The 27,578-nt window shown below is 38.0% G+C and overlaps 1 protein-coding gene across 1 annotated transcript; it reads left to right on the forward strand.

Moving 5' to 3' along the window:
* Positions 1-208: 208 nt before the first annotated feature.
* POLH (DNA polymerase eta) lies at positions 209-27,490 on the forward strand. The gene is made up of 11 exons (XM_068960686.1): positions 209-337; positions 3,512-3,652; positions 4,176-4,310; positions 5,766-5,980; positions 15,538-15,707; positions 17,502-17,605; positions 18,771-18,890; positions 19,472-19,595; positions 20,320-20,385; positions 24,045-24,214; positions 25,833-27,490. Exons 2-11 carry the CDS (start codon positions 3,516-3,518, stop codon positions 26,716-26,718), a joined length of 2,127 nt encoding a protein of 708 aa, XP_068816787.1. The 5' UTR covers positions 209-337; positions 3,512-3,515; the 3' UTR covers positions 26,719-27,490.
* The last annotated feature ends 88 nt before the right edge of the window (positions 27,491-27,578 follow it).

Genomic DNA, 27,578 nt, shown 5'->3' on the forward strand with positions numbered 1-27,578 from the left:
GTGGGCGGAGCGAGAGACTTTGGGGCCGCGGTACGCAGGCGCGTCAACGGTCCCCTGCGGCGCGCGCGTTGTGTGATTGTCAGGAAGACGGTATGCCGGTTGCGCTGGCCAAAGTTGGACCCGCCCGACTGTGCTAGCAGCTGCCTAGGCGAGGGCCGTCTGAGACCCTCGGTTCTTTTCTCCGTTGTTCCAGGGAACAAATCTGTCTCGAAACCGACTGATCCGTTCCCAGAAAGGGGACAAATATTCAAGACCGCTTTAACCTTCTTCCAGTGGACACCTAGCCCAGTCTCGACGGCGTCCGCGGGTGGCGGTTTTGCCAAGTGCCGTCACATTGGTAAGAGAATTTAGAACCGTTCTGTATCTCTTTTTAGACTTTTCATGTTGCCTTGGCTATTGGTTGTATAATATAGCAGTGATTGAGGACAACATTGGCCCGAAATAACAATGAAGTAGAAAGCATTGCTTACAGAAAAGGCCCTCGTATTGCCTTTTTTTAAACTTCCCTCTTCACTTGTACTGGTTTTCCTTGGCTGTGTTACCACCTGATAGGCACTAAATGTGTTTTGTACAGATCTTGGTAAATTGAGATCGTTTAAGATGAGGAATTGCAAATACCGAAGGTTTGTACAGTTTTGGTCATTTGAGGTGTTTGGTCATTTGAGGTGTAGCCTAATCCTTACTCCCAAAGGAAAGTTTTAACATAGAGCGTGTTTCAGTTTTTATCTTTAAAAAGCTGTTGCCTGCTCCAGCAAAATACGTAAACTGAAAACTAAAACAGTTAAAATCTAAATATCCGTTTTTGGTGGTTGAGTATTTAGGAAATGTTTGCTGTACTTAAATCACTGCTCCCTGTTCCTACTCCACTTCTAGTATTTGTATCTAATATGGTACTTAGGGGTGTGTGTGTGACAATGCATTTACTATTTTTAATCCAATGTAAGTCTGTGTGTGCATGTGTGTGTGTGTGAGAGAGAGAGGCATTACATTTACTGTTTTTAATCCGATATAAGTCTGTGTGTGTGTGTATGAGACAATGCATTTACTATTTTTTAATCCAATATTAATCTATTCGAAGACTACACAAAAGCCACTTCAGGGCAAAGTGATTTCTGGTATGTTATGGTTTAAAGTATTACATTCTGCCTGTTTTCAGTGAGTGGAATTTGTAAGGAATTAATGCCTTGACTTGGAGAAGACAATGGCACCCCACTCCAGTAATCTTGCCTGGAAAATCCCCTGGACAGAGGAGCCTGGTAGGCTGCAGTTGAGCCTGGTAGGCTGCAGTCCATGGGGTCGCTAAGAGTCAGACAAGACTGAGTGACTTCAGTTTCACTTTTCACTTTCATGCATTGGAGAAGGAAATGGCAACCCACTCCAGTGGGTTGCCTGGAGAATCCCAGGGTCGGGGGAGCCGGGTGGGCTGCTGTCTATGGTGTCGCACAGAGTCGGACATGACTGAAGCGACTTAACAGCAACAACAGCAATGCCTTGACTACTCTGGTTTTTTGAAGTCATCATTTTCCCCTCTAATCTTTCAGCTTTGTAGTAGCATGACACTTTTTTCAAGGTGAACGTTAATTTTTGACACTTAAAAAAAGTACAGTTGAGTGCTTACTCAACTGTAAAACCTGTGTTCTCTCATATTTAAATATCTTGTTTACGTTAGGTCAGTGGTTTCCAATCTCTGCTGCGCATTAGAGAAGACTTATAAAAATTGCGATGCCCAGGTCACACCCATACTGATTAAGTTAGATGTCTGGTAGTAGAAGCCAGAAATCAATAGTGTTTAAAGGTTCCTAGGTTATTCCAATCTGTAGTAAAGTTTGGGAGCCACTGCTTTCGTTTATAAAGCCTTCTTTCAGATTTCTAACAATGTTAAATGAAAACATTTACCTCTATCAATGGTTTATAAGGTTTGTTCTTTCAATCTAGCATCCATACGTTTACGTATGTCTGTCTACAAATAGTGTGTAGTATTTTCTTTTTTTTGTTGTTTTCTTTTTGTCTTCAAAAGTTGAACATGAATAGATAGAAAATCAGCAGTAGAACACTACAAAGTAATTGTTACAGGCCAGATCCGCTGATGGGTGCTCAGAAGTTCAAAATTTGAAGAGAAACGGGATATGTGCATAGTCTCAAAGTATCTCTTCTACGAAAGGAAAAAATAGTAACCTTACAGTGAGAAACCTAGCAAACACTGTCACTATTCAATGATATGTTTACCATCACTAGTATTAAGACAGTGACGTCATGTACCTCCAAACATGATACATGACTTGAGAAAAGCAGAACACTTCCCACAATGTTCTTGCCTGGAATGCATAACCTCAGTCTTATCAAGAGAAAACATCAGGGCTTCCCTGATGGCTCAGTTGTAAGGAAGCTGCCTGGCAATGCAGGAGACACAGGTTTGATTCCTGACCCAGGAAGATCCCACATGCCTCAGAGCAATTAGGCTGGTGCCCTAGAGCCCGGGAGTCGCAGCTTCTAAAGTCCATGCACCTAGAGGCTGTTCTCAACAAGAGAAGTGCTGCAGTGCAAAGCCTGCTCATTGCAACTAGACGGTAACCCCCACTCACAACAACTAGAGAAAAGTGTAAGCAACAGTGAAGACCCAGCACAGCCAAAAATAAATAAAATTTTTTTTTAAAGAATTTATTTTTGAAAAGGGCGGGGGGAACATCAGACAAACCTAAACTGAGAGATGTTCTCAAAGCAACTGAGTAGTTCCCTGTGAAACTGTCAAGGTCATGAGAAACATGGAATGGCACTGATTGGAGAAGACTAAGGAGATGTGATGACTAAGACTGGATCTTAAGCTGGATTCTGGAACCAAAAATGGACATTAATGGGAGTAACTGGTAAAATTCAAGTAAAGTTTGTAGTGTGAATATTACGCTCATGTTCATTTTTTAGCTTTGATAATTGTGCTGTGTAAAATGTAGCACTAGGGGAAACTGGGTATGGGGGAACCCTACTATGTTTGTGACTTTTCTGTAACCCTAGAAGTTTTTCAAAGAAAGTTTTGAAATTCACATGAATGCTTTGATACTATATATTATTTTGTGCTTCTCTTTACCCTGAACTTATATTTGAAATTTGTCTGTCCATTAGATTCTAACTGTTGGCTTTATCCCACCATTGATGTACATTGTAATTTGCATTTGTACATGCAGTTTGCATTGATGTACATGTAATTTGCATTTCCCTATGCCTAATGACATTGAGCCCATTTTCATATGCCTGTTGACTATCTGAATATCTTTTGTAAAGTGTTCAGTTCTTTGGGGGAAAATGGGTATTTTTTAAAGCTTTTATTATTATCCTTCTAAAGGTGTATCAATTTGTTATTCTCCTGCCAGCAGTATGTGAAAATGCCTGTTTCATTCTTGTTAGTTTCCATGCTCCCATGCTTATGGTAATTCGACAGTGAAAGAATGGAAGTAGTTTTCTTTGGTGATTTAGATTCAATGTCCTTTCTAACTGTTCATAATATATTGTCTTACAGAAAAATGACTAATGGAAGAGACCGGGTAGTTGCTCTAGTGGACATGGACTGTTTTTTCGTTCAAGTGGAACAGCGGCAAAATCCTCATTTGAGGAATAAACCTTGTGCAGTTGTACAGTACACATCATGGAAGGGTGGTGGGTATGTATCATAGTTATTCTTATAACTCTAAACTGCTGTTTTAATGTCTGAGAATACATGGCACTATGCTAGGTCCTATTTTTGAGAGTTCTGAACTGCTGTGTTTGAGAATGAATAGTGGTATCAGTGGGACTTCCCTGGCAGTCCAGAGGTTAAGACTTCACTCCAGAGGGTATGGGTTCCATCCCTGGTCAGGGAACTAAGATCCCATATGCTGTTGTGTGGCTAAAAAGTTTTAAAAAAAATAGTAGTAGCGTCAGTGGCCAAAAAGTTTCTACCATTGTGTTTATAATCTAGTTGTCATGTGAAATTTTATGAACATGTGAAACTTTTATGATCATGTGAAATTTTTATGATCATGTAATATTTTTGCTCCATGGCCAAAAAATTAAGGAAAAAAAATAGTAGCATCTGTGATCAAAAAGTTTCTATTATGTTTATAACCTATTCATCATGCTGAATTTTAATTACTTTTGCTTATGATCATATAATGTTTTTGCTCCCCTTTTTTTCCTAACCTTAGAATAGTTGCAGTAAGTTATGAAGCTCGTGCATTTGGGGTCACTAGAAACATGTGGGCAGATGATGCTAAGAAGTTATGTCCAGATCTTCTACTGGCACAAGTTCGTGAGCTCCATGGAAAAGCTAACCTCGCCAAGTAAGAAGAGAAGATGGTTTAAGGGGAGTGGAGGAGTTGGAATCATTTCATGAGGCTAGGAACTGATGTTTTCTAATTTGTTTTGTGTAAATGACATCTGAAAAGGTTCCCTTCAGTCAGCCAACTTTTCAGTGTGAAATGAAAACAGATTTTAATATTATATTTTAGGAACAGTTGAGAATCATTACCTATAATAATATCTACCCTTAATACTTTTTCAGTTCCTTAAATGTTTAAAAATTAGTTATTGTAATTAAAACTTAATACCAGTTCCCATGTTCTCAGGCCAAAAGTCTGAAGTGTTTGCAGTTATTAAATTGATTGTGAAACTTAAAGAGTTTTCCCAGAGAAAGTTGAGTCAGATTCACATTCTAGTGCAATATCTAGAATTATTTGCCAGAATTGAACAGATTCGAAGGTGCTGACCTTCTCTGTTTTGAACTGAGCTCTCTTCCCCCAGATTTTAGAAAGTTAGCCTCAGAATAGAAGACTTAATATAGGCATAGCCAAATTAGAGGTAGGTACAAGCCCCCACCATTATAATAATCCTAATAGCTAATAAACATATTGAACATAAGTCATATGCCAGGCACTGTGTGAAATTTTTCATTGGCAGTGTCTCTTAAATCTCACATCGTTATAAGGTAAATTCTAGTATTATCCACCCCACCCCCTCCCCACTCATTCCTACACACACCCACACACACACACGAGGGGTAAGTTTAGAGGTTAAATAATTTAAGTTCACACAGCTAAGAAGCAGAAGACTGAGGATTCAACTCTTTTTCAGATCCCCCGTTCTCACAGTACACTATACTGTATGTGGTGGTGTGTGTAGGGATCATGCTTTGACTTGGGACTTGAGATATTCCTGAATTCACCTATCAGAAGTCTAAAAGTGGAGTGTCATAGCCAACCTCACATTGGAATTATTGCCAGAAATGAAGACAGATTTAACTGAAGATTAATACTGTTACTCTAAAGTAGAATTAATTTAGCTAATGGACATATGTTACATTGCATTGAATTTTATGCTGGCTGGGAAAGACAGTGTCATGTCCCAGAAATATAGTTGACTTCAGAGTGTGATTTTGAAAAGCCACATGCCACCAACTTTATACTGGATCATTTATTTTACCCTTAAAATCTTCATCAAGTAACAAACAAAGGCAGTTTTTAAAAATTTAAGAATATGTTTATAGACCAAAAAGTTATTAAGACCTGGATAATTTAAAATTATTTTAATAGTTAACTTGAGATGCCACATTATAAAAATAAAAATATGATTTGCAGAAACATATATATATGTATATATATACACTAAGTTTTTCAAGTATTTGTAAAAATACCTTGGAGTAATTTACTCAAGTCTGTGAAGGAACACCAGCTACTGCGAAAGAGCATCCTTTCCTTGGTCTGTATGTATGTGAGTATATTATGCTATCATGCTCTTAGGTACCGGGAAGCCAGTATGGAAGTGATGGAGATAATGTCTCGTTTTGCTGTAATGGAACGTGGCAGCATTGATGAGGCTTATTTAGACCTGACCAGTGCTGTGCAAGAGAGACTACAAAAGCTCCAAAATCAGCGTATCTCAGCAGACTTGTTGCCAACCACCTGCATTGAAGGGTTTCCCCAAGGGCCTACAACAGAAGGGACTGTTGAGAAAGGTACTTCCATAGCATCAGTATTGCTTCTGCTTCCTGCCTTTGGAACCTGCTTTGCTTGGTCACACTGCTCCTTCTTGGATTCAGTGAAACGAAACTTAACCTACAACGTGAATGAATCTCAAGGACTCACATGGAAGGATATACAAATTCTCTTATCTTTCCAGGTATATGGATATTGAGAAGCTGTGAAATCTGTAAAATCAAGTTTCTCCTTAAGCATAACTAGGGCAGGTTAAAGTTATCAGTAGAAGGCTGACTGAGCACTTCCATTATTTGTAGGTTAATGTATAACTTGGTGCATAAGAAGGGTGAGCTTTTTTAAGGCGACCTCAAAAACAGTTGACGTACTCACAGGATGATGTCATCAGTGAGCTGCTCAAGGCCTTGTATTTTATTTGACTTATTTTACTCCTTTTCCCTTCATAGTGATTCCCCTCACTCCCTTCCTACCCCACAGACTCTCTGGCACTCACTGACATAGATCTTCTTAAATATGTATATGTCTTTACAGATTGTACAATGTTGCTTTGTACTTGTGCTTTTAATTATTTTTGTTTATTTAATTATTTTATTTGATAATTATCATTTCATTTATTTTTTGAAGTGTAGTCAATTTACTATTATATTAGTTTCAGGTGTACAACATAGTGATTCAATATTTTTATAGATTATATTCTATTTAAAGTTATTATAAAATAGTGACTATATTTCCCTGTGCTGTATCCATTTATTTATTTTATACACAATAGTTTGTAACTCTGAAACCCCTGCGCCTAACTTGCCCCTTCTTCCCTTTCCTCACAGTAACAACTAGTTTGCTCTCTATATCTGTGAGTCTGTTTCAGTTTTGTTGTATTCATTTGTTTATATTTTAGATTCCACATATAAGTGATAACATGCAGTATTTGTCTTTCTCTGACTTAATGTGTGCTTTTAAAACTTGTGCTTTTTATATAATTTGTTCTTTTAAAACTTGTGCTAGAGTTTTAAAAGCACACATTATATAAGTGAAAAGATGTTCAACATCAATAATTAGTAGAGAAATGCAAATCAGAAATACAATGAGGTATCACCTCACCAGTCAGAAGGGCCATCATCCAAAAAATTTCCAAATAAAAATGCTGGAGAGGATGTAGAGAAAAGGGAACCCTTGTACACTGTTGGTGGGAATGTAAATTGGTACAGCCACTATGGAAAAAAAGTTTTGGAGGTTCCTTAAAAAACTAAAAACAGAACTACCATATAACCCATCAATCCTACTTCTGGGTTATATACCCAGAGAAAACCATAATTCAAAAAGATGCATGCACCCTAGTGTTCATTGCAGTACTATTTACAATAGCCAGGACGTGAAAGCAACTTAAATGCCCATCAGTAGAGGAATGGGTAAAGAAGATGTACATATGTACAATGCAGTATTACTCAGGCATAAAAAAGAACAAAACAATGCCATTTGTAGCAGCATGGATGGACTTAGAGATTGTCATACCGAGTGAAGTCAAACACACACATGATATGTGAAATTTTTAAAAATTTGATTTTGTGTGTGTGTGAAATTTTTAAAAAAAGGTACAAATGAACTTATCTACAAAACAAGTAGAGTTGATGTAGAAAACAAACTTGTGGTTACAAGGGGATAAGGAAGGGAGGAATAAATTGGGAGATTGTAACTGATGTATATACACTACTATATATAAAATAGATGACAAGAACGTGCTGTGTAGCACAGGGAACTCTACTTAGTATTCTGTTATGGCCTCTATGGAAGAAAAATTTTAAAAAGTGGATATAGGTATTGATACATGTATAACTGATTCACTTTGCTGTATACCTGAAACTAATACAACTTTGTACATCACCTATACTCCAATAAATTTTTTTAAAAAAGATGCAGTTGAGTATAAACAGCATTAATTTGTCGTGAAACAATGTTAAAAGAAAAACTTGTGCTTCTTAATTACAAGATCATGTTATGGTATTATAGATCTCATTCTTTTTAATTTTGTTTCATTGGTGGTTTTATAGATCTATCCATGTAGCTGTATTTATGTGTAATTGATTGCTTTTTAAAAAATCATTTATTTTGGGGGAGGCGCTGGGTCTTCATTGCTGCACGAGCTTTTCTCTAGTTGCAGTGAGCGGGGGCTGCTCTCTAGTTGTGGTGCACGAGCTTCTCAGTGAAGAGGCTTCTCCTGTTGTGGAGAATGGGCTCTAGGGTGCACAGGCCTCAGTAGTTGGGGCATTTGTGCTCAGTAGTTGCGGCTTCCTGCCTCTAGAGCACAGGCTCAGTAGTTGTGGTGCATGGGCTTAGTTGCTCTGCAGCATGTCGGATCTTCCTGGACCAGGGATCGAACCCATGTCCCCTGCGTTGGCAGGCAGATTCTTTACCACTGAGCCACCAGGGAAGCCCAATTGGTTGCTTTTAATTGCAGTGCAGTCTATGGTATGGATCTACTATGTTTACAGACCCTTCTGTTTATATGATGAATGTCCTTATTAATCCTCTTTTGGACCTACGCAGGGGTTTCTCTGAGTATTTTCAGGAGTGGACTGCTAGATCATAGGGTATACACATATACTTGGTTTCACTAAATATTGCCAAATTGGTTTCCAGAACTGCTGTAACAATTTGCCTGACCCCTGACAGTACACAAGAGTTCCCATTTCCTCCCTATCCTCACCAGCAATTGTATTATCTAATATTTTAAAATGTAATGGCTATAAACGTGTACTTTATATTTTGGGGCTTGTTTTAGCTTTTATTTCTCTATTTACTAATTGAAGTTGAGCTTTTTTTTCATATACTTGTTAGCCAGTTGAGTTTCCACTTTTATGAGTTTGCTTATTTATAATCACCCAATTTTCCATTGGATTTCCTGCCCTTTTTTGTCGGGGGAGAAGTCTCCTGTATCCTAATTGTTGGTTCCTTGTCTGTTTTTGACACTTCAAACATCTTTTCCCAGGTCTGTCATCCATTAACTTTACTTATACTGTACTTTGTTGAACGAATTCTTTTAGTCCTTCCATTTTTCACTTTATGGTTTGTGCATTTTAAGTCTCATTTTAGACATTCATTTCTATCAGATGTTCCTAAAGACATTTTTCTACATTTTCTTCAATTTGCCTTATAGCTTATTTTTAGGTATTTCAACTATATGGAGTTGACCATTTTATTTGATTTAAAGTAGGGAGCCACCTTAATTATTAATCTTTTAGTGAGTCAGTTTTCCCCAACATTTATTTATTAATAATCCATTTTTCTCAACTTCTCATATATCAGTTATTTTATAATAGCCCATTAGGGTCTCCTTTTGTTTCAGAAACACATTGTTTTTATTAGTTTGTGGTATATTATAATATTTGATAAGGACTCCCCTCTACTTTTGTTTTTCAAAATTGTCTTGGCTATTTATGGACCTTTATTGTTTGGTATATATTTTAGAATGCATTAGTTGAATTCCTCAGAAAATTCTGGAAGTTACATTGAATTCACATTTTTATTTATTTAAAAAAATATTTATTTAGTTAGGTGCACTGGGTCTTAGTTGTGACATGTGGGATCTAGTTCCCTGACTAGGGATCAAACCTGGTCCCCTGAATTGGGAGCTCAGAGTCTTAGCCACTGGACTACCTGGGAAGCCCCTTAATTCACATTTTTTAAAAAGATATTATCTTGGTGTTAAACTATCCCATCTATAAACATTTCACCAGCTTTTTAGGTCTTTACTTAATGTACCTTTTAGTGATTTTTATTTATTTTTTAAAATGCATTTTGATGAAATGTAGTTTTTTAAAATTTCTGACTGTGCTGGGTCTTTGTTACTGTGTGGGCTCTTTAGTTGCGGCCAGTGGGGGCTACTCGACAGTTGCGGTATACAGGCTTCTTATTGCGGTAGCTTCTGTTGTTACAGAGCACAGGATCTAAGGCGCATGGGCTTCAGTAGTTGTGGTTCCTAGACTCTAGAGCACAGGCTCAGTAGCTGTGGCACATGGTCCTAGCTGCTTCTGACCAACCAGGGATTGAACCTGTGTCTCCCACATTGGCAGGCGGGTTCTTCACCACTGAGCTACCAGGGAAGCCCTGTTGAAGTATAGTTGATTTACAATGTGTTAATTTCTGCCATACAGCAAAGTGATTCTTTAAGACACACACATATATAATTCTTTTTCATATTTTTTCCATCATAGTTTGTCACAGGATATTGATCTAGTTCTCTGTGCTATACAGAAGGACTGTGTTGTTTTATCCATTCTATGTATTGTAATAGTTTGTATCTGCTAATTGCAAAACTCCCAATCCATCCCTCCCTGCTGCCCTTGGCAACCACAGGTCTGTTCTCTGTTTTGTAAGTCTGTTTCTGTTTTATAGATAGTTCATTTGTGTCCTACTTTAGACTCCACATACCTTTTAGTAATTTTTAAATTATAATTTTTACGATATGATTATGATTATTTCTGCTTCTTCTGAAATCTGGAATCCAGTAGGTTTCCCTTTTTCTTGCTCATCTAAACTTTGATATAATATACATAAAGTGTGTAAATTAGGTGTACACTTGACTGATTTTCACAAAGTAAACCCACTTGTATAAACAGAACCCAGATCAAAAAACATCAGAACTCTAGAAGCCACATTTGCTTGCCCTCCCAGTTGTTCTCTGTCCCTCTTCCCTCTCTCCTATATAACAACTGTCCTGATTTCTATTTAACTTATTTTTGAAGTTTCTAAAATTGAAATTATGCAGTATATACTTGAGTCTGGCTTCATTCATTCAATATTGTCTTTGTGAGATTCATCCATTCTGTTGTATATAGTTGGGTTTGTGTAGTATTACATTGTATGAATATATTACAATTTACCCATGGATATTTTGTGGGTTTTTTTTCCAGTTTTGGACCACTAATAACAGAGTTGCTATGAACATTATTGTAAATATCTTTTGGTGAACAAGTGTATACATTCTGTTGAGCATGTGACTGACGTGCTCAGTTGTAGGGTTTGCCTGTATTCAGCTTTAGTTTGTCTGTATTCAGTGTTAGTAGATACCCCCAAAAGTTTTCCAGAATGGTTGTACTGATTTATAATTCCACTAGCAGTATATGAGAGTTCTAGTCGTGCCACATCTTTGTCAACCCTTGCTTTTTTCTCTTGTGTTTTAACCGTTTTAATGATTGTGATATCATATATGGTGATATCATGTTATGGTTTTAGTTTGCATCTTCCTGGTGTTAATGAGATTGAACATCTTTTTGTAAGTGATGACCATTCTTTCATGAAGTGTCGATTTAAGCACTTGCCCATTTTTCTTGGTTGTCTTATCTCATTCATCTGTAGGACTTTTTTATGTATTCTGGATATGAATCATTATCAAATATATATATTGCAACATCTTATGGTTTGTGACTTTTCTCTTTTTAAAAATTTTTTGCCCATGCCAAGTGACATGCAGGATCTTAGTTCCCTGCCCAGGGATGGAATCTGTGCCCTCTGTAGTGAAAGCCCAGAATCTTAACCACTGGACTGCCAGAGAAGTCTTGAGACCTTTCTTCTTTTTTTGAGGAAGGCCTGTATTGCCATGAACTTCGTTTTTGGGACTCCTTTTGCTGTATCTCAGATTTTGTGTGGTTGTGTTTTGTTTTTATAATACTTAAAATAATTTGTTGTTTAAGTTTTTTTTTAAGACTGTATGCCCTTTTAAACCTGTTGAAAGCTATGGACCCTTGCTTGTCTCAGAAAAAGAGATACTTACATATAAGACAATTTTGCATGCAGTTTTCAGATTTTCAGACCCTCTCAAAACCTACATAGTTCAGAATAAAAACTATTACACATTACATTGGTTTTGTGGGAGGCAACTCATTGTTGAAGAGCTCTTTGGTGAAGATGATGGTGCATACCTCTGTTGGTGGTCAAATGTTACTTCAACTCAAATGGTTGTTCTATCTTTATTATATTTTTCTATAAAATGCCAGTGTTTTAAAGAAGTCTTATTTCTGTATGAGGAAATAAAAGGTATTTGTATATGAAGGAACAAGTTGCTTTATTGTGTCCAGTTTAAATTTTAAGCTTCCAGATGCAGTGATAACATCTTATTATTTAGAGTGGTCAGAATAATACAATGTCTAGGAAATGATTTATGGTGATATTTCATATCATATTCCTGAGTCTTCACATGATGTGTGTAGCCAGAAAAAAAATATGTTAACAGAAATGAGCTGATCTAAGTGTATATATTCTCCCAGAAATTATTTTTCATGAATATGACATATATTTCAAAGCTAGGAAAAGAATCCAGATATCTGTGATGTTTTGATACTAAAGTTCCCATTCAACTTGACCATCCTGCCTCTTAATGGGTCCTATTTACCCATTTGCAACTTTGGGTTTTCTGTTTCTGAAATAGTTATGTGTGTGTGAAGTTTAAGTAGTATGATTACTTAATACTCAAAAACTGCCAGAGTGAAAACTTTCCCTTTGGGGCCTCTTTGTAACTGGTTTGTGTTAGCTAAAGAACTCCTTTGTTTTCTCCTTTGTTTCCTCTTAATTCATTTCTTTCTAAGCAAATATTGAACATGTGAATGTGTATAACAAGAAACAGTTGTGTAGCTGTATTAATATAAAAAAATTATAAATCAACTTTCAGGGACTTCCCTGGCAGTCCAGTGGTTAAGACTCGATGCTTGCATTGCAGGGGCTATGGGTTCTATCCCCTGGCCCATGTGCTACCCAGCTCAGCCAAAAAGAAACAAAAAGAAGATAAAAATAAATTAATATTTAAAAACTTAAAAAAAATCAGCTGCCAAAGTTGAGAGCTGTAGGAGTTGGGATAGACTCCTTGCAGGCTTTGAAGAAGGAAGCTGCCATATTGCAAGAGGGCCTTTGGAGAAGCCCCCATGTCTATGCTCTGAGAGCTGCCCTCTGTTGACAGCAAGCAAGAAAGGAGGACCTCAGTCCTACAGCCACAAGATGATAAATTCTGTGAACAACCAGAGGGAGCTTGAAAGTGAAAGTACTAGTTGCTCAGTCATGTCCAACTCTTTGCAACTCCATGAACTGTAGCCCTCCAGGCTCCTCTGTCCACGGAATTCTCCAGGCCAGAATACTGGAGTGGGTAGCCATTCCCTTCTCTAGGACATCTTCCCAACCCAGGGATCAAACCTGTCTCTTGCATTGTAGGCAGATTCTTTACCATCTGAGCCACCAGAGCTTGGAAGGTACTACTCAGCTCATGGCACAGAAGAAGGTATACCAGTTATCAGTGTAAGGACTTCTCTTTTGTATTAATAGTTATGGATCCTAGAGTTGTGGACCATAGCTAGAGTTTATCAGTTTAATCCTGAAGTTTTGGCACAAATTACCAGTGCTCACTCTTACGAGAATTCTAGTCAACATTGTATTAGAGGTTCAAGATGATGCAGTCAGTACAGGAGAAGAAATAAAAGATGTGAAGGAAGAATGAAATAGGAGATATGGCCATGTTTATAGAAAATCCTAAGGAATCTACCCTCCCCTCACTCCCACTAAATAATTGAGTTTAGCAGGGTTGCAGGGGACAATGTCAATGTGCAAGAATTTGTAATACTTCTGTATATTAAAATCTAAAATGGGAAGTTGGAATTTAAAAAGCAATGGCATTTTTGCAATAGCATTAAAACCATGAAATTATGAGAAATATATCTAACAATATATGTGGAAAAAACAGTTCAAGATATATGCAGGTCAAGCCCCAAGCTAATCTACAGATTCATTGCATTTTCACCAAAATCCCAGCAGGATTTTATAGAAATTGACAAATTGATTCTAAAATTTATATGGAAACACAAAGGATGTGGAATAGTCAAACAATTTTAGAAAGAAACTAATTTGTAAAACTTCACACTACCTGATTTTAAGAGCTAACTATAAATTTATGGGTACTTCCTAGTGATCCAGTGTTTAAAACTTTGTGCTTCCACAGCAGAGGGTACGGGTTTGATCCCTGGTGTGGCCAAAAACAAAAGTCAAAGTGGCACAGGCAAGAATGGAAGAAGTATGAGTAAAATAGAGTGAGTTGCAATGGATATGTGGAATATGCTGAAGTGGCCTTGGTAACTAGATAACTGCAATTGTGTTAGCTGCTCAGTCTTGTCTGAGTGTTTGCGACCCCATGGACTGTAGTCCACCGGGCTCCTCTGTCCATGGTATTCTCCAGGCAAGAATACTGGAATGGGTTGCCATTTCCTTCTCCATAGATAACTACAATAAAAGAAAAGAAGGCAATATTAGATTTTAAACCTTTAAGAGAAACAGGAAGTTGTTTGGGAAAGAGAACCTTTGGGGAGGAAGATATAAAGATTGACTTCAGTAGCATTTTGCTTGATACTTTAATGAAAAATTCAAACATTTAATGAAAAATTTTCTGTAGGGAGGTAGAAATAAGGGATTAAAGTTTAAGAATTTGGGGCAGGAGCTTAAGATTTGCATGTACTCAGCATAAGCAAATTGAAACGTAAGCCAGTACCAGTTCACCGAGAGAAACGGTTATCTACACAGAGAAGAATGTTGCTCAGTATCCACAGTTAGGGCATTAGAGGAAGACAGGTTAGCAAAGGAGAGAAACAACAGTTGGAAAATACTTCCTTCTATGTGTTCATCTTCCTCCTCCTCTCATATATACGAACCTTTACTCTATCTCTTCAAGATACTCTGTATTTTCTTGCCTTGTCATAGCTCATTTGTGTGTGTGTGTGCTCAGTCGTGTCCAACTCTTTGCAACCCTTTGGACTGCAGCCTGCCAGGCCTCTCTGTCCATGGGATTTTTCAGGCAAGAATATTGGAGTGAATTGCCATTTTCTGCTCCAGAGGATCTTCCTAACTCAGGGACCAAACCCACGTTTCCCACATCACCTGTGTCTCCTGACTGCAGGCAGATTCTTTAACACTGAGCCATCAGGGAAGCCCTCACTTCAGCCTCTTTAAACCAGCGTGTATATTTCTTCTTAACTTTCTTGTTATATGATTTTAAAATGCTTTTCCAAAACTGACTAGTCCTAAATTGGGTAATAAGATATTTTCAAGGCCGTAAGTACAAAGCTACATCTAATTTAAATACTTTGTCAAGAGAATAAATCTTCTAGTGGTGCTGATTAGATTTAAGCTATTCAACTGGAACCAACCTCTAAAAATACAGAAGTGCTAACTTAAGTTTATACTGAAGCGTGAGATAATTCTGAATAATTTCTAATTGAGTAACTTAATAGAATTCTTGGTGGCATGCAAGGGAAGTTGGAGGAAGAAAGTTCAAAACTGGAGAGAGAAAACAGAAGTACTTTAAAATCATTGCTCATAAAAGATAATACAAAATATTTGTTGGTTATTGAAGCTTATAAGGTTCAGCCTAGGCTGGAAATTAAGGCTGCTGGACTTGGTATGAGAAATTGATCTCTGTTGTGATACTGAGTAGTCTTCTAAAAACATATCTAAAGTACCTGAAATCTAAGCATTTCTGCATTAGATAACACAATTAAATAAAACCCTGATTTAAAAAAAATGTCTACCTGGGACCTCTCAACTTTTTCAGAGGAAAGGCGAAAACAAGGCTTATTGCAATGGCTTGATTCGCTTCAGACTGAAAGCACCAGCTCTCCAGACCTACAGCTCACTATGGGAGCAGTGATTGTGGAAGAAATGCGAGCAGCCATCGAGAGGCAGACCGGTTTTCAGTGTTCTGCTGGGATTTCACACAATAAGGTGAAGGCTAATAGTAGATTTCAAAGAGAAACAGATATATCTATAGTTAAACACAGGGATAGAAACAAACACAAACTTTACAAAACAACAACAATAAAACATAGATGGGATAGGTATGAGTGGGGCATTTAAGATTTTTTTTATGTGGACTATTTAATAGTCTTTATTGAATTTCTTATAATATTATTTCTGTTTTATGTTTTTCTTTTTTTTGACTTTGAGGTATGTAGGGTCTTAGCTCCCTGACCAGGGATCAAACCCACATCCCCCTGTGTTGGAAGGAGAAGTCTTAACCACTGGACCTCCAGGGGAAGTCCCTGCATGGGGCATTTAAACCATTACACATCTTTGAAATGGGTTCCTCTTTAAACTTCACATTGAAGACAAAAACCTAAGTATTATTTCAACATGAGAATTGACATTGCACATGTACTTTCCTAGGAAATAGGCTGAAAATTTTGCTGGAAATGGTTATTTATATAGTTGTAGCCACAATATTTCCTTAATGATTGAACTATCCAAAGAAAGGAGGAAGCGGGAATTCCTTGGCCATCCAGTGGTTAGAACTCGGCACTGTCACTGCCCGGGGCCTGGGTTCAATCCCTGATTGGGGGAACTAAGATCCTACAAGCCAGGCAGTGTAGCCAAAAAAAAAAAAAAGGCTAGTCCTTTTATTTTATATATGAACCTATTCCTTTTCACTTGCTGAATATTCTAGTATTATCTCACTTCTGTGGTATGATCTAGGTATTCTCCGCTTTTTTTCTATTCTTTCTAATTAAAGTACAGTTTGGCCCTGGGATCTTCATCCCCTTTGGTCTAGGCTTAGTCATAGGGTGGTAGCTGATTTTCCCTGGTTACTACCTTCTCTCCCTCCCTCAAGAAGAGAAAAGTTTGGCACTGTGCAGCTTTCGGGATCTTAGTTCCCTGACCAGGAACTGAACCCAGGCCCTCAGCAGTGAAAGCACTGAGTCTTAACCACTGGACTACCAGGGAATTTCCAAAAAGAGGAAAGTTGCCAAATTACCCAGTAGAGTTTGGGGAAGTTTTTTCCTGGTTAGGTCGAGGGAGTGGAAACAAAAATCTCAGTGTAGTAATTTAAACTAATTATGACCTAGTAGAAGTTTCAGAGAATCTCTCCCATGAATGTGAATTGATTTTATATTTTTTCCTACCAATTATAATTTGTGAATTGATACCAATGAAGTACCTTGTTTTTTGAAAAGACTTCTCATGGGTGTTTTTCATTTTGAAGTCTTATTTAGTATAAGATGTTTGCTACTGGATGATGATTTTGAGCCCAGTCTTTGTCACAGATACTAAATGATGGTAATCTGTATTAAACTGGGACTTAAAATGGACTGACCATTAATCAAGAAATGTCTGTAAGTGGCGTAGGGCAAAATGAGTTTGTTTTAGCATATTCATATGGACACAGTAAGAAATGCCTCTTAAGTCTCTTCTGTAGCTTCTTTGTTCTTTACCCTCTTGAAGTAGGAGAACCTTAAGGAACAGATGAGGGTGGAAAAAACTACTAAAGGAAAACAGAATGGAAGATGTGGGAAGAACAGTGAGGATAATGATAGTGGGTCATGTTTCCACTGTGGATGTTGTTGGACACCCAGGTTTGGAGATGTCTTGAGTTTCTGGTTCTGTATTTGTTTTTAATGTGGAAACCACTAGTTACAGCCCTTAAGCTGTGCCTTGTGTGTGAATGTGGGTATGTGTATATATTAATATTCACCATGTGTGGGTGTTGACAGTAATGAGGTTTTTATGCTTCCCATGCTCCAGGTTCTGGCAAAACTGGCCTGTGGATTAAACAAGCCCAACCGGCAGACCCTGGTCTCACATGGGTCAGTCCCACAGCTCTTCAACCAAGTGCCTATTAACAAAGTGTGAGTACTCAGGGAGCACCTCACCTTCCACTCCTCTATGTGAAGGCCCTCTCTAGTTGTAGCTTGCTTCTGTTCCTTAAGAATTGGAGCCAAGGAAAACAGGTACCATGGAGACAGGAGGGAGAAAACAGAAAATTCTGCGAACACACTGAGATTTCTTTTCTTAATGAACCTCCAATTCCAGATTATCTGTGGAAGATACTTAATCCTGAATTTTAAAAAATGAACTGATTGTTAGCCATACGTTTAACTTCCTTCTAGGTTTTTTATTAAAACCTATTACTAAATAAAAAATAGGAAATTTAATTCTTTCCTTTTTTCTAATATCGTAGCAAGCCATTCAGGGCTACTGAATTGTTCCCAAATAAAATTAATAACTAGGCTGTGCATACCAATTGTGTGTCCTTGACCAACGGCTTATAATATTGTTGAAGGGACAAAATATAACTGTTCAAAGCAATAATGAAAGTTCCGTAATCAAGACTGTATGGAACTGCTAAATGAATTGTACAGGGAGTCACCAAAGTTCATAAAAGTCATTGGAGAAGGACTTATAAAAAGGGCATGGGATTTTGTTTTCAGATTTGGCACAATTTGGAGTCAGATGAGAATATAAGAGAAATACCAATTTGGAGAATGTTTTGAACACAAAAAGGGAGAAAGTATAAGGTATTTTCAGTGAACGGGACATGACCTAGGACCATATTGAGGAAAATAAGTAATGGAAAAAGGACTGAACAGATAGGTTAAGGACAGATTATTAGACATCTCATAGGCTAGGCTGAAGAATTACTATATTCTTAAATACAAAAGGTTTTACTATTGAAGGGGTTTGTTTTGGGAGGTGGAATTTGAATCCATAAATGGGACAGTAGATTCTGTATAATTAAAAATTTTATATAGTTGATTTGATAACCACTTAATGAATTTACCTTTGTGTTTATGCTATGGTTACTCCTATTCCTAGGCCCTAACTCTCAGAGTATTGAATTCCCAGTCATCTAGTCTTATTCTAGAAAATCAATAATTTACAGGACCACTGTGTGTTATCCTTTTCCCTGAATCTTCTGGAGAGCTGCTTACACAGACAAAACGTTTTGTATCTCTTTGCTAACTAGATATTGATGATGTTACTTGCAAATGTATTGTCTTTTGTTGTTGTTAGCCGTAATCTTGGAGGAAAACTAGGGGCCTCTGTCATTGAAATCCTGGGGGTAGAATACATGGGAGAGCTGACCCAGTTCTCTGAATCCCAGCTCCAGAGTCATTTTGGGGAGAGGAATGGGTAAGTGAGTCCTGATACTGTTCAGTCGTAACCTTTATGGATATGTTAAATTCAAATGTAGACAAAAGCATCAGGTAAAATCTAGACCTATTAGGTTAATATTCACTCCTTGAGGTAACTGCATTGATCCTTTTGCTTTAAAATATTAGGTCACTATAGCCTATCAGTCTAGTTCCCCCCCCCCCATGTACCTAACTAATTAGGTTGGTAGAAAGGAACTCTTAACTTTGAAGCTTGGTTATATATGTGTACAAAGATGCTGTTATTTCTTTAAGATCCTTGTATTTAGGCTTAGTAAGTACCAAAAAAGCTTGGGGATGTAAAATCCTGTAGCTTGGTTGGTACTTTTCCAAAAATATAAATGATGACTTGACCTTAGAAAGCATAATCGGTATTCTTCTCCTGAGCAGTTTATTGTACTGGAATTCATAGGGAAGGGCAAGATTCTGTGATGAACTTAATTTTGAATAGATTTTTCCTTCTTCATGAAAAGGATAAAAGGTTTAGTATAATATAGGTATTTTGTTTTAACAAGGATAGTCATTTGCTTTCACCTTAAACTTTTGTGTTGGTTTTATTAGATCTTGGCTATATGCCATGTGCCGGGGGATTGAACATGATCCAGTTAAACCCAGGCCAATAACCAAAACCATTGGCTGCAGCAAGAACTTCCCAGGAAAAACAGCTCTATCTACTCGGTTTCAGGTAGGCAGACATTCTTGACAGAACATTATCTCTTTTAAGGGAACTGGTGGGTAGGTTTTGGTAGCTGTGGAAACTTAGATGGAACCTTTATGCTGTAAAATGTACAGGAAACCGAAGGGGTTTTGTGTTGAAAATTGATGAATTTCACTTGGGATTTTTTTTTTTTCTTTCTTCCTCCAAAAAGAAACAGAATGGAACTGACTGAAGTTTGAAATGGAATTACTCATTTTTTGGTAGATGAAAACTTAGGAAGCCAGGACATTGTGCCTCAAGTTTGTGTCTTTTTTCTCAGAGCTGGAACATGCCTGAAGTTTACCTGGTAGCATGCCAGCAAAAAAAGAAAGTGAAAACTCTTAGATTAGGGCAGGTCAGAGTTCTGAAGATTTCTGTCATCTGGTGATCCTTATGGGGGAGACTGTTGCACACTTCCATTTTGGGGAGAACCGAACAAAATGACCATTTGTGTGTGCTAAGTCGCTTAAGTCATGTCTGCGACCCTATGGACTGTAGCCAGCCAGGCTCCTCTGTCCAAGGGATTCTCCAGGCAATAATACTGGAGAGGGTTGCCATGCCTCCCAGTATCTTCCCAGCTCAGGGATCAAACCCATGTCTCTTACGTCTCCTGCATTGGCAGGCGGGTTCTTTACCACTAGCGCTACCTGAGAGTTCTGTAATAAACCTAGAGTCTTTAAATGAAAGATTAAAATCTCAATACTCTTTTTAGGTGCAATGGTGGCTTTTGCAATTAGCCCAGGAACTAGAGGAGAGACTCACCAAGGACCGAAATGCTGTAAGATTTTCTTTATTGCTTGGATGAGCTTTGGAATATAAGTATCAGTATGGAGTAGAAAGAAGATACAAAAAGATACCAGCTACAAAATGTTAAGAAATCTTTTATCATTTCCCATAAAACTGCCGTAAAACTCAATATGATTTTCAAAAACCTAGATCTGTGAACTACTGACTACTAGATCTGTGAAGACCTGACTACTCCTGTCTCCCTCATTACCATTTGCTTTTACATTTTTGTATATTATCTAAATCCTACTCCAACTCTGAATACACAGTGGATCTTCATCAGAGTACAGAACTGTTAAGCAGGACATTTAGGGATTAGACTGTAAATTATTCAGCTTTAACACAGTCCATGTGACAAAGAAGTATTCAGTTTTAGAGACAGAGTCTTAAGGCAAAGATTAAATATATGACTAGTTTATCTTCTCTCTTTAAAAAAAAACAACTATTGACACATATATATATTTACATACCATAAAATTCACCCATTTACAGTATAAAGTTCAATAGTTTTCATATATTTCAGAGTTCAACTATTCCATAATAAATTTAAGGACATTTCCATAACCCAAAAAGAAATCCTGTACCCACTAATAGTTATTCCGCAAGCCCTAGGCAGTTCTAGTCTGCTTTCTGTCTGTATAGATTTACTATTCTGGACATTTCATATCTGTGCAATAATCTTATATGTGGCCTTTTGTGACTGGCTTGAAATCTTTAACATGTTTTCAAGGTTTATTCATATTATAGCATCTATCAGTCCTTTATTCCTTTTTATGACAATAATATTCTACTGAATGGATATATCACATTTTATTTTATCAGTTCATTAGTGAATGGATATTTGAGTTGTTTCCACTTTTTGGCTATCATAAGTAATGTTGCTGTGAACATTCATGTACAGATTTCTCTGTAGACATGTGTTCACTTCCCTTGTATATATACCTAGGAGTAGAATACTGAGTCACATGCTAACTCTATGTTAGCACATCAGGCTGTCACAGCACTATTTTATACTCCCAGCAATGTAAGAGGCTTGTAATTTCTCTATGTCTTTGTTGTTTAGTCACTAGGTATAAAGTGGTTTTCAGGTGCATGTTGACTATTTTCTGATTTTATTTGGAGAAATACCTGTTGAGATCCTTTGCCATTTTTGAAATGAGTTGTCTCTTTATATTGAGTTTTAAAAGTTCTTTATGTGTTCTGGATACAAATCCCTTGTCAAATATATAATATACAAATATTTTCTCCCTGTGGATTTTCATTTTCCTGATGGTATTGCTTGATGTGTCCTCTCCTGTTGAAACATCAACTGAATACTGTCAGGACTCATCTGTAATTAACTGTCTGCCCCTTTTTAGTGGAATTGGTAGTAAATGTTTGCTCTTTGGTTGTTTTTGTTTAGTCACTAAGTCATATCCGACTTTGCAACACATGGGCTGTAGCATGCCAGGCTCCTCTGTCCTCCACTATCTCCCAGAGTTTACTCAAATTCATCTCCACTGAATCAGTGATGCTATCTCACCATTTCATCCTCTGCCACTCTCCTCTCCTTTTGCTTTCAAGCTTTCCCAGCATTAGGGTCTTTTTCCAGTGAGTCAGCTCTTTGTGTCAGGTGGCCAAAGTATTGGAGCTTCAGCTTTAGCATCAGTTCTTCCAATGAATATTCAGGATTGACTGGTTTGATCTCCTTGCTATCCAAGGAACTCTCAAGAGTCTTCTCCAGCACCACAATTCAAAAGTATCAATTTTTCAGTGCTTAGCCTTCTTTATGGTCCAACTCTCACATCTCTACATGACTAATGGAAAAACCATAGCCTTGACTATACAGATCTTTGTTGGCAAAGTCACATCTCTGCTTTTTAATATGCTGTCTAGGTTTGTCATAGCTTTCCTTCCAGGAAGCAAGCATCTTTGAATTTCATGGCAGCAGTCACCGTGTGCAGTGATTTTGGAGCCCAAGAAAATAAAATCTATCACTTCTTCCACTTTTTACTCATCTATTTGCCATGAAGTGATGGGACTGGATGCCGTGATTTTAGTTTTTTGAATGCTGAGTTTTAAGCTAACTTTATGCACTCTCCTCTTTCACCCTCATCAAGAGGCTCTTTAGTTCCTCTTCACTTTCTGCCATTAGAGTGGTATCATCTGCATATGTTGTTATTTCTTCTGGCAATCTTGATTCCAGCTTGTGCTTCATCCAGCCTGGCATTTCGCATGATGTACTTTGCATAGAAGCAAGGTGACAATATACAGCCTTGATGTACTCCTTTCCCAATTTTGAACCAGTCCATTGTTCCATGTCTGGTTTTAACTGTTGCTTCTTGACCTGCATACAGATTTCACTGGAGGCAGGTAAGGTGGTCTGGTATTCCCATCTCTGGAAGAATTTTCCAGTTTGTTATGATCTACACAGTCTAAGCTTTAGTCAGTAAAGCAGAAGTAGGTGTTTTTTCTAACAAAGGTTGGCAGTTTGGTCTTTGTTCTTCAGTAGGTAACATAAAGAGGTTGTGCTGTGGGCTTATTTGATGTTGCCCACTAGGTGTCGCTCCGTTCTCATCTCTCTATCCTCTGATAGTCTGACCTCATGTCCCGTCATTTCCCCCTCACCTAGTCCACTAACAGCCTCCACTCTGCTGGCCTCTTCCCCATTTATTTAACACACCAAGTAAATTTCGCCTTCACTTCCTCCCCAGTTCCTCTATCATATCAGCAGCCTCCGTCACTCTCTGCCTTACTCTGCTTTTTTCCATTGCACTTTGTAGTCATTTCTATTACAAGCCTATTTGTTTATTTTATGTAGCCCCTACTATAAGATAAGATCTTCCAGAGCCTGGACTTTATTTTGTTCTCTCCTTTATCTCTTGATAGTGCCTGATACAGTTATAGGTAACTGGTTTTAGTCAACAAGAACTTCTTTGTAGTTATGTATCTCTCGAGATACATACAAACCTGAATAAGCTGTATTTACAAAATGCACAACAATACAAAATGTATTTTTACCTAAAAATTAGTTGCTACTTTTGGTTTATTTGTCTTAAGTATATTTCTTCTCACTAGAATCTTTTGATTTTGAGGGGTCCCTGTGTATACTTGTCACCTTATTGCCTCTTGGCCTTATTTTCTTAGTTTGCTTTGCATCAACAGGATTCACATACTTAGATTTCACCGAAAAGTGAGTCAGTGATCTTGCTTTCTAGAGGCAGCTCACTACCTGTGTATCTTCTGTAGGTGGGCTGTAAGGAGATGCTAGTAGAAACTTCTCTTCTTGAGCATCAGAGCACCAGAGAGGTTAAGAAGAGATCCACTACTCAATCCTGACCCCCTTTCAATGACTTACATGAACTCTTCCTTCAGTCACAGAATATAGTACTATAGACCTTTGTATAATCTTCCTCCATGGATACCACAGAAGAACATTTAGGAGAAACCATTTTCATTTATTCTGTCAAAATATCCTAGATATTCCAATACTCCACCCAAATTATGTCATCTCCAGTTACTTATATGCAGAAACAGCACAAATATTTTAAAAATGAAACCCTATTTCCAAACCATTACGCCACCCTGATTCTTTTCTCTCACACAGTTCAGTATTAGAATCCAGCTGCTCAAGGTAACTTTAGTACTGTCTCAATCCTCTTACACCCACAGAACGACAGGGTGGCCACTCAGCTGGTTGTGAGCATGCGCATACAAGGAGACAGACGTCTCAGCAGCTTGCGACGCTGCTGTGCCCTCACCCACTATGATGCTCACAAGATGAGCCATGATGCATTTGCTACCATCAGGAACTGTAACACTTCAGGAACCCAGACTGAATGGTGAGTTTCCTTCTAGCTCATCTTCATTTGAGACCCATACCCTGTCTTTATTTAAAATTAGTATATAAGCTTTCCAGTTAGGGTAGGTTCTTTGTAGCATGACCTGTTACAGAGAGGGGTGGTCATGCATTAAGGGAGAGAACCCAGGAGAAATACCAGAAACATGGCTCAGCCTCTTTGTCTACATTGGGTGCCGTCCAGTGCCCAGGGGTAGGTTTCAGAGGCAGACTGAACCAACACTACCCTTTCTGATACTAAGTTGTTATAGTCAGGGGAACGACCAGGTGTACTTGGGAATGCAGAACTCCCAAGTTTCAGAGAACTTCTCTCTCAACTGTCTGATTATTATATTTTAAAATCATCCTCCTTAGTAATAAATTTCACTTCAGCTGGCCATTAAAAATAATCAGCTCTATATGGGAGTGTGTTCATTTACTGTTCAGATAGTAATGATTTTTAGTATTGGAATCCTATCATTATTTAACATAGCCTCTTAAGTTGTAAAAGTATTCCAAATTCACAAGGTAAATATATTAATAATAAGTGAGAAAGATAAACTGGTTGTTTAATATAGATCTACATTAGAGATTAAAAAAGAAAAGTTTAGTTAGCCATCTTAAGTTATTGCTTATCTGAATATATTACTTTCTAAAGTTAGAGTCTTTGTAATACTTAGAAGACTTACTTACTTGAAGAATACTTACTTACTTGGTACACTTGTTATTTACAAAGACTAACAAGAAGTAAATTATTCTAAGTAAAGAATGAAGACTATTTATTTTCAAATACTGAGTGATTTTACTGAACCAAATGATAATTGTGATACTGTGTTCACATTAAACCTTATAAAGTGGCAGATTATAACAAATTTCACCAGGAGTATAAAATATATTGCCAGGGAAGCATAATAGTATCTGATTATAAGACTGTCCCAAAGCATGAAAGAGAATAGTGAGATACTGTCATAATAATCTTAAAATAGCATTTACCCTTTATCTCATCAAGGGACTAAATCTGTATATAAAAGCACATTTTCATCTTCTGAAATTCAACTTATGTGAAAATGTATTTGTGTAATGAGACATAAAGAGGAACTTTATGACAAATTTCTTGAAATATTTCTGAGACTAGGCTAGGTAATCAAAAGCAGTTGTGAAATTTCATTCTCTAGATAAATTCCAGAGTTGAAAATGAGAGTTCAGGTTCTGTTTAAAAACTGCATAGAGCATTTTTTTTTTCGTCTTTCCAGTCTATTTAAAAACTTTTTTTGTAGCTTTAGATAGTGTCTTGCCTCAACTGTGAATTTCAGCAGCTGTGCAGCAGTATCATGCAAATAGTAAACCCACTTGTCAGGGGAGCCAACTTACACATCCTACTTGCTGGGTGTTCACCAAAGGTTCTCAGGGTGTGGTCCTAGACCGCCGCATCAGCATCACCTGAGAACTTGTTAGAATGGCAGATTCTCCACCCATCCCAGGTCCGCTGAATCTGTATTAACCCAATATACCCCAAAGTTTGAGAGAGTGATAATTTCCTTTTGTGGCAGAACCAGAGTCCCAGTCATTTAGAAACTTAATCTGTGACCTGCTGCTAATCTATTCTTTTACTTTCTATACAGGTCCCCTCCCCTTATAATGCTTTTCCTCTGTGCTACCAAATTCTGTTCCTCTACCCCTTCACCTGGCCCAGACATCACCACCTTCTTGAGCAGTGACCCAAGTTCTCTGCCAAAAGTGCCAATCACCAGTTCAGAAGCCAAGACCCAGGGAAGTGGCCCAGCGGTGACAACCCCTAAGAAAGCAACTACTTCTCTGGAATCATTCTTCCAGAAAGCCGCAGAAAAGCAGAAAGTCAAAGAAGCTTCACTTTCTTCTCCTACTGCCGCTACACAGGCCCCCATGAGCCTACCATCCAAGCCGTCATTAGCTTTTCAAAGCAGTCATACTATAGGAACCGAGCCCTTCTTTAAGCAGAAAAGTCTGCTTCTAAAGCAGAAGCAGCTCACTGATCCTTCAGTTTCCTTCCCTCCACAGAAGCCCAATCCTAAAGAGTTAACAAACTATTTTCCAACAGAGAATCCAGATTGTGCCCCTGACTGTGAAAAGATGTTGAAGCTAGGATCCCCCAAAACAACTCCCACAGAGGTGGATTTGGCCCAGAACAGCCTCAACAACCTTGCTTCTTTAACTTCCACATCTGCTCTGGAGGTGGCTCAAAAGGCAACTATGACCTCCAGTCTTCTGGCTGCTGAGGACCAAGTGCCCTGCGAGAAATGTGGCTCTCTGGTACCTGTGTGGGACATGCCAGAACACTCGGACTATCATTTTGCATTGGAGTTACAGAACTCCTTTTTGCAGCCCCACTCCTCAAACCTGCAGGTTGTTCCTCCCAGTTCTCCTCAAAGCAAAAGAAATCCCAAGAGCCCTCTGGCTTCAAATAATAAACGGCCCAGGCCTGAGGGCATGCAGACACTGGAATCATTTTTTAAGCCATTAACACACTAGTGCTGCCCTCAGGCTTGCTGCAGGGTGGTAATATTTTATCTGTAACCTGGGAGGTGGGAATAAGTTCACTTCTCAAGGAGACTTGTAACTTCACGAAATTTTTAATAAGAAAAATAATCCAGATCTTGAGTTAAGGCTCCCATCTCTTTACAGGCATGGATTCAAATCCTATTGCTGCAAGGATGTAAAAACTCATCTTTCAGATAACTGTTTTTTCAATTGTTAGTCTTTAGGGAAGCAGTGTCAGTTTAGAATGCCTGGCCTTGGAGGTTCCAAACCTGGCTTTGCCTCTTGGAAAATGTCCTCAAGAAAGTCACCTTGTCCAGGACCTTGTTACTGGCAACACAAGGGAACGTGTTAAACATAATCTCAGCCTTATCCCTACCCCTGCTGAATCTGTGTGTTAATGAACTTGAGAAATGAATTTGATCTAGAAAATAATAACTGTCCTCTGGGGAATGTCATTTCCTTAGACCCTAAGTACACATTTAAAAGGGAAGTGCTTGGGCCTTCAGGGTCACTGCCCTGTTCAGCTCTTTCCTACTGAAGTGTGAATATTTATTTAGCTTGGGATTTTAAATGAATTATTGTAGCTTTTTGCACTTGTCTGTTTATATTACTGTATACTTACTCTGCTTATGTGTGTGGCTATCGGCTGTGGCTTTTCTGATGTGGGACGTGATTACACAGAGAAGCCAACTGAAGGTGAACTGAGTGATGGGGGCATAAGGCACATGTACTCAAACCAGTACTTTCAGACTTATTTTAGCTTATTTATAAGTTGGGGACCTATAGTTTGAAGGGGGAACACTTGAAAACCACTGTGTGTAGCAAATTAGTTCTTCCTCCAAAAATACTTT

The sequence above is a fragment of the Capricornis sumatraensis genome, chromosome 22 (genome assembly GCF_032405125.1).
Source record: "Capricornis sumatraensis isolate serow.1 chromosome 22, serow.2, whole genome shotgun sequence".
In the NCBI taxonomy this organism is placed as follows: domain Eukaryota; kingdom Metazoa; phylum Chordata; class Mammalia; order Artiodactyla; family Bovidae; genus Capricornis; species Capricornis sumatraensis.

What these genes read in the sequence shown, in the direction of transcription:
- POLH (XM_068960686.1), top strand. Translation starts at nt 3,516, where the DNA reads ATGACTAATGGAAGAGACCGGGTAGTTGCTCTAGTGGACATGGACTGT. An exon ending in CAAGTGCCTATTAACAAAGT is followed by an intron (nt 17,606 to 18,770) that starts GTGAGTACTCAG and finishes TGTTGTTGTTAG; the next exon opens with CCGTAATCTTGGAGGAAAAC. An exon ending in TCACCAAGGACCGAAATGCT is followed by an intron (nt 20,386 to 24,044) that starts GTAAGATTTTCT and finishes TTACACCCACAG; the next exon opens with AACGACAGGGTGGCCACTCA.